At 38.3% G+C, this 13005-nt stretch overlaps 1 protein-coding gene across 1 annotated transcript in view; it reads left to right on the top strand.

Annotated features, from left to right (window-relative positions):
• Positions 1-8031: 8031 nt before the first annotated feature.
• The window catches only part of NEK10 (NIMA related kinase 10), a 122183-nt gene continuing 117209 nt past the window's right edge, over positions 8032-13005 (top strand). The window contains exons 1-5 of the mRNA XM_030444638.1: positions 8032-8105; positions 8430-8490; positions 9269-9399; positions 9919-10017; positions 12865-12949. Of these exons, the coding sequence (XP_030300498.1) occupies positions 8032-8105; positions 8430-8490; positions 9269-9399; positions 9919-10017; positions 12865-12949 (450 nt within the window). The remainder of the gene's footprint in view (positions 8106-8429; positions 8491-9268; positions 9400-9918; positions 10018-12864; positions 12950-13005) is intronic.

Raw genomic sequence — 13005 nt, 5'->3', positions numbered from 1 at the left:
ACACTACTTCTGTACTAGTCCTCCCAGCAGTATTTTCCACTTCATGTTCACAGTCCTGCAACAATCTCCAAAGATCAAAAAAATTACTATAAGCTTCTGAGATATTTAAGTTTTTAATGCCTGGAAGTCAGGCTCTCCTGGTGCTACACATCTTGTACCTATCTGGCTTCTTCTTCAGAAGGGTTAAGTTGTAGTCAATATTACAGGAACTGACTAATTTTTGAAGTCAAGTTGAAAGGAAACAACACCAAAGCCCCACAAGTTAATTTACAAGTCTTTATTTAATTTCAGTTGTGTAGATACTTTAACCAGTGTCAGAAATACCACAACTTGCAGAGCAGTTTGCAGTGCCCTTTAGTTCCAGTGTTCTTGGTCAGTACCATGTTATGCTTGTACTTTTTTCCCATATATACAGAAAATGTGGTATTAAGTGCAGAAGGCCCTATTGATAATCTATGGTCAAGAGATTCACTGCTCGTTTTGCATCTTCTTTCCTTTAAAATCACACATAGGATTAAAGTAAAATGGCTAAGGATGTAGTTTTCTCTATGTAAATACATGTTTTGCCTTAGTGGATGCAAAAGAGCAGTGGTAATTGCTGTCACTGGTACCTTTCACAGGGGTTAAGCCCTGTAAAAACTATGCCAATATATTCCCATTCCAACAGTTAGAGGAAAATCAACATCCCTGCACTTTTTAAAAATGCTTTTGTTTCCCAGAATGGATCTTAGTTCTCCTGTGTATCTGGCTGCAGAGCCACCTCAGGAAGTCCCTCAAGTCCCTCTTTTTTTTTTTCCCCCCTTCCCCTCTTTCATTTCCCTTCTCTTCTAATTTATTTATAAATATGAATGTTTACATAAAGTGTAGGTCTTAATTTTGACCACTCCATTTAAATTATCATTTAAATATTTCACTTAAAGTGCAGTCTTGTAAATTATGTTCTGCAAAACTCATTTGTAGTATTTTAATATATAAAGCAATGACACACTTTTCATTCTGTTTACATAAGCCCAAAATAATTATACTTTCTCCCTCGATTAATTTTCATCCATAACATAAGATCACCCAGTGAAAATGTTCTAAAGTGCCATATTTGTCATGATAAAGCCTGTTAGGGTATAATTTGGTACCCTAGTGGGGGTTTTCCAACCTCATCTTGGCTGTTTTTTCTACGTTTAATGAAAGTTCTCCCATAACCTAACCATTTGCTTCACCTCCATCTCTCTCTTTACATGGAAGATTCCTACTTGGTGCCCTTGGCAAAGGCAGATTTGCCACGGGGCTGCAGGATGTCTCTAACAAAATGGGTGTCACGTTGCAGAGCCTGCAGCAGTTTAAAGGGTTTTCTTGTACATACGTTCTGTAAATTGTAAGACAAATGGTTCGTGATTTTTCAGTTCACAGCTGTTAGATGAGCACTCAATTATTTTCATTTGCTTTTTGCTTTGTATGATTAGTAATGTTTTAATTACTCATCTAGGTCAAATTATCAAGTGCAGTACAAATGTGGGAAAGGCTTTGCTTATGCCAACAGTAATTTATTTTATGGCAAATTTTAAGACTAGAGCCACTCAGCTTTGAGTCAGTGTGAAAGTAGTGCTACAAATAAAGCAAATTGCTTGGTAATTTTAAGCCAGTTTTAATTTGTCACATTTTTAGTGAAAACTTAGATGACTTTGTAGTTGGCATTGAATTTAAGACACTGTCATTTGGAATTTAGAACCTGTTGACATTTATTTGGGGTATTGAATAAGTTTGAAAATCAGTACTTTTCTAAATGGTTTTACTGGCAAGATGCATAATTTATAATATTTTTCTTTCTACTGTTGCTGATAACTCCTGTGCAAAGGTGTCTTCCAGGATTCAGCATCTGCAGCTGAACTGAGGTTTTGATTTTAATACTGCTCATTTGAAATGTCGATTACATACTGTACGGTTTGAATTTTTTACGACTGCTTTTTCTAATCACAGTTTCTCTACTTTATAACAAAATCCCAGACAAATTTCAGAACATTATTCCAGTCATTAGAGGATCCAGTTTATTCAGTCCATGCAGGAAACGCAACTTTCAGACTCGTCTGTTAATGGGGAATGATCAAGCCTTCATTGTTTTAATTTTACTGCTAGAATAAAACTTATCTTTTGTAATGGTTCGGAAAGTTGGTAAAAGCAATAAAAAAAAAAAAAAGCCAAAAAAGCCACCACCTCTTGAACTAGATTAAGGCTCTTTCTGGTTTTATGATCCGAAACGCGTCTCCCGTGCCCATGGCGACAGCCACCGGCGTCGGCCGTCGCTCAGGTTACCAGTCACTTCCCAGTATGCCGGCTTTTGATAGGCCGACCGGGCCGAAGAAGATGGGAGTCGATTGGCTTGAGGGGGATGGGGAGGGTGGATGGGTGTGTAAGGTGTGGGTCGGGTGTGTGTGTGGGCTCCGTTCCGGGCTGAGGGGCGCAGGCAGCGGCGGTCGCCGTTCAGCGGTAACGCGGGGAAGCGGCAGCGGCGTGAGGGGGGGAGGGCGGGGCGCGAGCCAACCCCAACGGAAACCGCTCCCTCAGGGGGGCCCGGAGTGAGGAGGAGGAGGAGGAGGGAGAGGGGAAGGGAGGGAGCTCCATCAGCCTCCGCTGCTGGGTTCGGTGAGCCCGGAGTTAGCCCGCTCTCTGCTAAGGGGCTTCGCTACCCATCCTCCACGCTAGCAGCTCCCCGCCTCTCTTTCTCCCCCCCCCCATACCCCCCGGGGCAGGTGGTCCCGCCGTGCAGCCCACGGGGAAGGTGAGGGAAAGGGGGAAGGGCGGAGGGTGGCGTGGGGAGGGAGGGAGGGAGAAAGGAGCCAACAAAATGAGGTTTTTGTGTCTTCCCAGCTTGTAAAGGTTCGGTCAGGGGTTTCCCGGGTGATCGCAGACTCCAGCCGTGGTATAATCAAGTTATGGAAAGGTAAAGATTTCAAGCTCTAAATTAAAAAAAAAAAGAAAAAAAAAAAAAAAAAAGTCAGAAAGATAATGGTGGCATCTGGGAATTTATGTAAAAGTGCGACTTGGTGTAAAACGCTTAAAAAAATCAAGAGCTGACGCGTCTGCTTAGGCATGAATAAGATGTGAAAACTCTGGGGAACCGGCTCCTAAATGCATCCCAACCTGTGCAGAGTGCTGCCTGCCAACCCAGGAGTGCATCTCAGTCTGAAATCTCACCTAAAGAACCAGGAGTAAATTCTGCCCTCACCCCTCCCCTACTCCTCCTGGAGATGCCTTCTCCAGCCCTGCACCTTTACCAGCTCCCAGCCTTCAGAAGACTTCAAACAATTTTATGGTTCCCAGAGGCTCTGGGTTGTAGCAGGACAGTTCCCTAAAAATGCCTGCGTGCTAGAGGGTGAATTTATGGATAGAGTTACCTATTACCTTTGTGTTGATATAAAGCTGCTTGCTAGACCTCAAAAATCCTCATTTCCTGCACCTGTAAAATGGCAGATTAACAGGAAAACATTTAGGCAGGAAAAATCATAGAATCATAGAATTGGCTGGGTTGGAAGGGACCTCAGAGATCATCAAGTCCAACCCTTGAACCACCGTTGCGGTTGCTAGACCATGGCACTGACGTTAAAGTTATGATCTAGAAAATAGCCCAGAGACTGGCATTGCATGGGTCCAGAAATAAGCTTGGCCATTGATGGTTCCACTGGAACTGGGATGGTGCAGAGGTAATACAAAACAAAACAAACAAACAAACAAAAAAACCCCTCTCCACCAGTGACTTGGATATTTCAATTTGTTGGGAAAATAGTAACCCCATGTTGGATCCTGGTTAATCTTCATGACATCTTCAAAGAAGTCACTAAACCAAATACAATTTGAGGTAAATATATGCATTGGAAGATTTAATGGATAGCAAACATGCAGATTTACATATCGATTCAACCAATAAAATAATGTAAAACAGAAACTTCAACCATTGTCTTATGGGTTACTCAGTGTAGATTTTCCTAGACACAGGTTATCAGCAGTGGTGACCCATCCTTCTGACTGCCGTGCTCTCTGAGAAGAGAGGAAATGGTCTTTATTTTCCTTTGGTTTCATCAGACTAGAGAAGAAGTACCTTTTGAGACTATTCATCACCTTTTATACTTCCTTTGCCGTTTCGGCTTTGACAATAAAAATAAATTTGACGAAACTGATAATTGCTCTTATACTGAATTTTCATCTCACCTCACACTCAGCTTATGGTGTTCCTACCTGGCAACACCATCAAAAGACCTATTAAAGCCAAGATATATAATATATCTACTGCTTTTTAATCCAGCTTAAACCAGGTAACCTCTTGCATATAATTACATAGTGGAACCCAGCCACTGCAGTGATTAAGAAAGGAGTTCAAGGGTAAATTGAACATCTTGTTGGCTTACAGGTTGCACAAATCCAGTAGATATTGCTAATGAAGATTAAAAATGTAACGCCCGTTGTTGTTTAAGAGATTTTCTAACCATTACACTGTACTTGTGGTGGTAGATCAATCTTCCAGCATGTCTTTGTGTGAGTTTTTGTTTATCTGGGGGTTTCCTTTCAGCTTCTGAAGCTTGTGTGCTCCTGTCATCAGAGACAGAATCTAGACTGGGCCACAGATCAAGTCTGGGGTTGTAATTTCTTTGTATCCCAATTCTCATCGTGTGAATTCTTTCATTTCTGACACACCAAGAGTTCTTGGTGTATTTTGTTTCCTGTCCTGCATGCCAGCACTACCAGAATGCATCTCTCTTCCTAAGTAATTGAATTAACATAACTGATTAGATGTAATTATCCCCAATTAATTTTAATTAGTTAATATTGCTTTCATTTCATGGTTTTAAATGGAATAAAATAAGACTATGCTGTGAAGACATTTTCCTTTTTGCATGTTTAAAATTTGCCTGATCTTAATCTTTTTCTGGCATAACCTAAGTGAAATGTGAGTGTTGTTTGGTTTGTTTTTTATGCATTACTCATGTGGCTGGCATAATAGCTGGAGGATACTTATGAGGATAGTTAACAGCCTGGCTCTGTGGAAATTTTCTGCTGGCATAAGTAAAGAAGAAACACGGGGGTGAGAAATTACTCAGTGATTTCAAGAAAGTGAGATAACTGTAAGAATAGGTAAGGAAATATTTCATGCTTTCTCTCAGGTTTATTCCTAATAAAAGAAAAGCAAGGAGTTGTTTCCTTTTGTCTGCCTCTCACTCGTGGTGTGGTGCTAATACACCTACCTGATTTAATGGCTGGCAAATGATGGAAGGGATTTCCACTCTTCCCCCTCCATTTACAGCTGTGCATTCCTGCCTCCTTGTCAGGAGAGTTACTCATCAGACCTCTGTAACAGTGAGCTAAAGTGGTACAAAACTATAAATAGGGAGGCATATCGCTCTCTGCCTGTTTTAAGCTCTCTAAACTTGATCAGTTTTGGGTCAGATCAGCTGAAGAAGTGGAGGGTTGTGGTTGAGGCTAGAAAGGAGAGGAAGGAAAGGGGAAAGGAAGGAAGGGATCTGACTTTTTCACCAGTAGTTAGTTAATTGGTTTATCTCTGTAGTAAAGCTGAAGGGCACAACACTTTAAGCTGCATGGATAAATACTCCCTTCTGCATGTTGTACCTGTCCTTGCACAGCAGAAGTACTTGTGGATAAGCCATAAGATAATCAGAGTTAAAGTAATTTGTAACCTGAACCAGGTTTCCCAATCCATTGAGCTGTGTGTGTGTGCACTTATGGTGGTGCTGTGCCAGCAGACCAAAGAGGTTGTGCAGGGTCAGTTTGTGGCCAGGACTGGCCTCTTACTGCTGAAAAGCAGCTTACTCTCTGACACTCATGCTGGCTTAGTTGCCTCTAGGAAACGGGCAGGTAACCTTAGGATGAGTCCTGGGATCTGGGTGAGGGGCTGTGTCCTTGGGTAAGCTGCATCTCTTTTCATTCTCATGCAGCAGTGAAGGGAATTTGACTTGGTTTTTTTCCAGGTTCAATTTTTTACAGGGACCTTCAGATCTGTAATGGCAAAGTTAAAAATATTAGTCAGCTGCTAATCTGCTTCACCTTTACTGAGGTTTGGCAAATAGCAAGAACATTGGACTGGCAGCCTAAAAGCAAGGTTGGTCCACAGCAATCAGATTTTGTGATTGATCACAAAGACCTAAAAATTTTAGGTGAAATCCTAGCACTGGGTGTCCTGCCATTTATGGTTTTGAGGTTCAACCAGAGGACAACTGTTTCAAATGGGATGCTGAAAATGTTAAGATTTAACTGCATTTGGTCATGGACAAGTTGTGTGTGTAGTTTTGCTTGGTGATACTTGGTTGAAATCTGTTCTTTGTACACACACACACATAAGAAAGTTGATAATTTGTGAATTTCACTGTATTTAGTAGTGTGAGGTGAGGACTGCATCCTATCATGCCTCTAGAGCATGCCAAGTGGACTGGAGTATTGGGGAGAGGATATATAACAAATATCACTAAAACAGTACATGGAATTTCTTACTCATAAGGATACTTAAACATACTTAGGAGTGTATTTGTCTTAACTTATACTGCTTTTAAAGCACTGTTGAGTGGAGATGTGGAGAATAAAGAAGAATTTCCTGTGGATCTAGATCAGTCACTCTCTGTGAGGAAGCTGGTGGGAGAACAAAGCCTTGTTTTAAAGAACAGAAATTGGAAAGCTAGGTTTACAGGCCACTTATACTAGGGTGAGTTACTACAAAGCAGGAGTTCCTGCTGTCAGCAGCTATATTTTGGGTAATTCTGTGTCCGATGCAAGAATCCATAACTGAGAAAATAACACCAATTTTCTGTTTGGAAGCAGCAGCTTCTGGTAGTTTAAAATGCTTTTATTTCCTACCAGGTATTCTTTTTCTTTGCCTTTAGAGAAGGAGAAATTAAACATCAATAGCAGGGGTATTCTGTACTGCACAAAGAGAAAAGGAGGCTATAGTATTTCATATGGAAAATCCTATTAAAGGGACACGAAAGGAAGTTTCCAAATGGTCCACATTTAATGAATAGTCAAATGAGTAGAAAGGATCAGCCAGTGGTATTGTATCCTTGTTTTTTTAAAATTGGAGGTGCAAAATGCTGCAGCTGTCTGTAGCTCCTTGGGGCAGTTCTTTAGCTCCAACCTGCTCCCAACCATCTTTTTTTTTTTCACTCAGAGCAGGATCTGTGTGGCAGCAACAGATTCCTCTTCCCTATCTTCTCTCTATGTCTTTTTGTTTCTTATTAGGGTTTTATAAATTTTTCAGTGAACAGATGTTGTGTACTATGCAAGGAACAAGCTGTGGGACTTCGGGGTAAGTCAGACCTACAGACTGAATATTTGTCTACAGTGTTTTTAATACCTGGTAATGGTCCTGATGAGGCCAGACCACACAGCTCTGCTCGTTTATGGAAGTCAGCTGTGTGTCCCACTGCAAGAAAAGCTGGTTGCTATTGGTATAAAGCATTAGCCTCAAATGCAAAAGCCTCAGATTCCAAAGTACTGGAAACTTCTGTGGTTCCTTGGTAGACTGCTTGTTGCATGCTTCTTATTTGTTTGTCAGATATCTCCTTTTTCTACCCTTCATCTGTCTTTTCATATTTAGACCATAAAACTATTATATTCTCTGCTGTCTGGACTACAGCCTGGACAATCTTGAAATCAGCCTGTAATCACTGCTGTAACGTAAATAGATAATCCATGAGGAGAAGTAATGGTAATAATATGCAAGGAGAGGAAAAATCTCAAAAAAAATTTAATTGTAATAGCAAGGCAGCCAATATTATCTCAGTATTTCCACATGCTGGGAAAATAAGGTTTATGTATGTTAGGTTAATTATTTTCTTGTTAATATCTGGAATTCTAAAGGATGTTATCAGATGATGCCTAAGAGTTCATGTTGACAAAATAGAACTGTTTTTTCTTAAATTTTTATCTGTTGGTTCTGTAAGTAAATATGTGTTGCTTCTGCTGCAATGATATAATTCTGTCTTTCTACTTTATTTTTAAGGAAATGAGTTTTTAGCTATCTGATGATAGTTTTACAAAATGCCTGATCAGGACAAAAAGTTGAACAGCACAGAAAAAGCAGCAGACAAAAAACCTCATGGGAGCTCTATGAGGTAGAGTATCTGACATCTTACTTTGAACTTCAGCAGGACCCATGTGGAATTTGCACTAGCTGCCAAAATAGAGTGCTTTCATTTGAAATGCACTATAAACATGACAACTGTTACTCTGGTCACAAAGTTTATTTACACCTTTGTTGATTTAAGGCATTCTGGAAAAGCTGTGAAGTCTTCGCTATGCAAAATGTGGACACCAGGCAACATTAGAAACCTTTATTTTCTGTCAGTAACATTGTTGCTTGTTGTCATCTCTGCTCTTATGAAAGTACTTTTATGTAACAGTTAATGCTTATATTTATGTTATTGTGTTTATCCTAGGGATTATTCTGGTCTTAAAAGACTTCAGTGTCTCTTAAATGTTAAATCAAGCAACCAACAGGTATTTTCCAATAACTATTATTTTCCAATAACTATTATTTTCCAATAACTATTAAATATGCTGTACATTTGTATATTTGTAAGTTATGCTGATTATGAATACAGAAGAAATAGTGTTCCATTTTGATTAAACATGTTAGCAAAATCTTGTTTAGTGGATGTGGCTTTTCTTAAAAATTGTTGCATGTATAGTCAAGGAACCTTACTATTTTTTTCCCCATGACATTCCACAGTGGGCTTAGAAGTGTATTACTTACATCATGCTAAAGAATGGTAAAGAACAGAAAATTTAAAAAAATTGGCATTTTAGCCATATGCAACTTGTCTTTGGGGAAAAACACATCAGATAAAAATGTTCAGGCTATACATATCAATGCATGAAACTTATAGGACACAGTAACATCTCCTTCCTTTCAAGTTACTTAGTGAAGCTTATGTTTGCCATTCAAAGCAAAAAAAATCAACACTTGATGATGGGTGTGAATCCTTGGAATGCCAGAACAATTTCTTCCTTTATATTCTGTAAAAAGATTTATAAATAAATAAATACTTACTCTTATAAATTTTAAAAGACACTGTTCTTCAGGTTTTATGTAGTCCCATGTATTTGTTTTCCAGCCTTCCTTTACATCAATTTTACTTTTGTGGGGTATATTTTAGAAAAGCAGATAATAGATCTGAAGTTTAGTTCAGAACTTAAGATACTTTTGCTAAATAATGTTTTTATAAACCTTCAAATGCAGTGTTTGACTTATAAGAACTATCCCTTTACTCCTTAGCTTTCTGCTTTACATTTTGAAAGTGGTCAAGCCAGTGTGACAAGAGTTTGGCAAAACATCAAAAGCAATGAACAAAAAGCCCATGGTCACTGGCACAAATCAGCAGAAGCTGTTGAGCTTGAAAACTTCAGGTAAAAAGAAAAAGTAATGTGTTGTATCTCTCAACTTCTTTACCTATCTTGATCTTCTTTACCTATTTAAACCTTCTTGATATGTGGAAGGCCACACAAAATTAGTTTGTATTTTTGTCTGTTACTTGTACTTCCATGTTAACCCACTGTCTCAGGTATGAATTACCTATTTTTGACTTTCTAAACCCAACTGAATGTTCTTGTCTCTGTAAGTTTCAGAGCCGTGTTCCCACTCAGCAGCGTACTGTTGAGAGTTAATGTAGTCAATTTAAATAAATTAATGGTTTCTTTATTTGAGAAACTTATGTCATATCATTATAATAGTCCCAGGTTACGCACAAGACAGATTGATCTCCCATACTGTTAATATCTGGAAATCTGAAGTTGTATTATTATGCTGTAACTGCTGATAAGATATTTCTTCATTTTTCTTAATAGTTTTGAGGTCTGGCAATCTAAAATTATGTTTTGGAATGATAATCAGCAATTCAGTGCTTTTCTTTTTTTGGTCTTTATCAGTGTGACCTACAGGAATGAGAGAAATTTTAGCAAACATCCCAAACATAAGCTGTTTCAAGAGATCTTTACAGCTTTAGTGAAGAAGCGACTTAGCTGCAGGTCAGTATATGGAACACATCCATATCCAAGGGGGTCACTCATTCTTGCCTTCAGTGAAGAACCAAGATTCATGGATAATGTTTCATACTGTTTCAACAACATACACAGCAGATGTGTTGACAGTAGACCTCTGTGTGGAAACTGACAGCTTCTTACATCTGCATAATACCAGTTTTAAACAATCACTTCATATTGGCTTTGAAGACCAAACACTAGCATTAGTGGGAAGGAAAAAGGAAGGCTTAGGGGTATGTCAAAATTTGGATGACCAAAATTCTAACATCTCTGTTTCCCTGATCACTTGTCCATATCTGGGATATGGTTTGTTTTTCTAATTCCATTTTTATTTTATTGATTTTTTAACTTTATTTTTTAAACTATCTATATCTACCCCTATCTATAATAACAGTCAGTGGCTTTCATAAAATTCAGATGAATTTATGCCACTGTCACGGTGGCAAGAAAACCACCTTTATCCTGGCCCAAACCAGGACAGCCACTCTTCATATTTATTTGTATTGGTGTGTAAAACAGGATTAGAAAAGGAAAAATCTCTTTTATGCTGCTCTCATCTGAACAAGGAAGAAGTGAGAGACCTTCAAAAAATCTGGAGGATAGATAAAGATATTTCCTGAAAAAAAGAATGTGGTTTTGAGAATTTCTATTATTGTACACCTACCTCTGCAGTATCTTCCGGTTTTCCATTTTTAAAGCCCAGGTATATTTTTCTGAGGAATCTAAAGTGATGCAGCAGCTTAAAGGAGGAATCCTAGAGCATTTAGAAATATTAATATGCAACTGCTAGAACTTAGAAAAGTACCTAAATAACAGCAAAAAGATTGCAGTTTGCTGAAACCCTTTTTCAGAACTAACAAGGGCCCTAGGGACCTCATCCCAGATTATCTAAATACCAGTGAGTTTAAGACAGATCATTTAAGTGATTTATAAATTTGGTACCTCTATTTTTGCAAGTACTTCATCATCCCAGTACTCACCAGTGAGATGGCAGTGCCTCAGCTTCATTTGCCAAAAATCTAAGAATAATTTATGTTGTGCTTTCCCAAGTTCTATTTATACAGTGTGTCATACCTAGCTCCTATATTTTCCTTTGTGTTTTCTTTGGTGCTTGTTATTGATATAGCAAAACAAGCCTCATTATGAATAAAAGCACCTGGGTGTGAGGTTAATGAAACAAGCATATATTAATAGGTGTGTAAATCCTGTAATGAAGTGCAGTTACAAAGGTGTTTTAGTTCCCCTTCATAAATATTTTACTGTGGCTGTGCTGGTGTCCTCTCTTTGGAACTGATGCTATTGCATTGTGTCAGAGCATAGGAAACTGTCACTGATGTGCATTACATACTTCGGCTGGTGTAAAAATGTTGGGTGGGGTGCAAGACAAGAAATCACACCCACTCACTGGCATCACTGTTCTGATTGGAGGTAGTTTTGTGATCAGCTAAGTTAAAGTAGTTTGAATAAGGAGTGTAACTAAGCAGGCAGAAAAAATCCTGCTAGTGTGTGCTGGATATACAGTAGGCTGTCTAGTAATGTGTATTGTAAAGGTAACTAGACTAGGAAAGCCTCTTAAACATTAAACAGGCTTACAAAGGTACTGTGTCTCCTTAGGCAGATGTGGTGGTCCATAAAAAAACCTAAATTCTGTCAGGAGTCAAGCTTTTTAAGAGAATAATATTGTAGAATCACCACAGTAACAGTCTTCAGGTTGCTTTAAAATCTGACCTACAGATTTTACCTATGCGTATGGTCACTGTTTTCTTTCCATGAAAGATTCATGCTCTTCTGAAGTGGCCAATTATGGAAGCATAATGAAAATTGCTATTAATTTGGGCAGAATATTGGCAGAGGAGTACTGAGATTTTGTTAGTATCTATTTGTAAAACATTTATTTTTAGGAAAATATTTTTGGCCACTGTCTTTAGCCAATTGACGTTGTTCCCAACTGTGAATGATAAAAAGGGAAGAGAATTGCTACACCCCATGCACTTCTTCCATGCCCTGGAAAATTGCCCAGGTACTACTCTCAGATTCTGTACTCTCAGTTAAAACAGTAACAACAACAAAAAACCCCAACCCAACATTGCAAAGATATCTAATTTTAGTTTTATTTTAAATCAGAAAGTGGGGATGTATGCGTTGAACCAACAATGGAAATGGTGATTCCATTTCTGGTATTTTATGTGTGATTATTGCCCCTGGATGCTTTGTGCAAATCTGAGTTTTCTGCCAAGTCTTGTGCTGGGGAATTTTATGGAAAAAAAAAAGGGGAAGCTCTATTTGGAAGTATCATCCTATATCAAGAACATTTAAGCTAAATAGCAAATTATTCCAAGGGCTAATAGTATTACAGTTTTTAAAACACTGGATGGAAAATTATAGCTCAAAAAAATATTTCAAATCTAGCTATTTTTGCTTCTGTAGCACCCATATTTTTACAGAAATCTACTTTGTACACTGAAATTTGCTATGTGTTTTTTCAGTGATTTTGCCATTTTTGGGCCTTGATTCAAGCACTCGAAGTAGGTTTATATCAAAGCATGATCTTAGTTTATATCAAAGCATGTGCTTAGACACAAGCTTATACCTTCCTGTATCAGTTCAGTGGGAATAAGTGATAGCTGTCAATGTTCATATAAAGAAATAAATGTACTTAAAGCTTTTGCTACATTTTAATATAAATGAAATTTGTGTAGTATAGTAGGTTATACAGCTGTTATAGGTCACTAATCTTCCACTCGATTGATTCAGAGTCAAAGTGCTTTATTTAAGTATTTTAACACTTTTTAAAATTGCATTTGGTTTATATGTTGAACATTTATTTTACAGGGAGTGGGTTAATCAAGCTCCATCCATCCATTTTCTTAGAGTGTTAATCTGCCTGAGACTATTAATAAGGGATTCATACTATCAGGTCAGAATGTCAAAATATTTTCTTGCTTGCCTAAGAAAATGCATAAAAGCATCATG

The sequence above is a fragment of the Calypte anna genome, chromosome 2 (genome assembly GCF_003957555.1).
Source record: "Calypte anna isolate BGI_N300 chromosome 2, bCalAnn1_v1.p, whole genome shotgun sequence".
NCBI classification, from domain to species: Eukaryota; Metazoa; Chordata; class Aves; order Apodiformes; family Trochilidae; genus Calypte; species Calypte anna.
The sequence above is the reverse complement of the archived record's forward strand: the minus strand, read 5'-3'. Positions and strand labels throughout refer to the sequence as shown.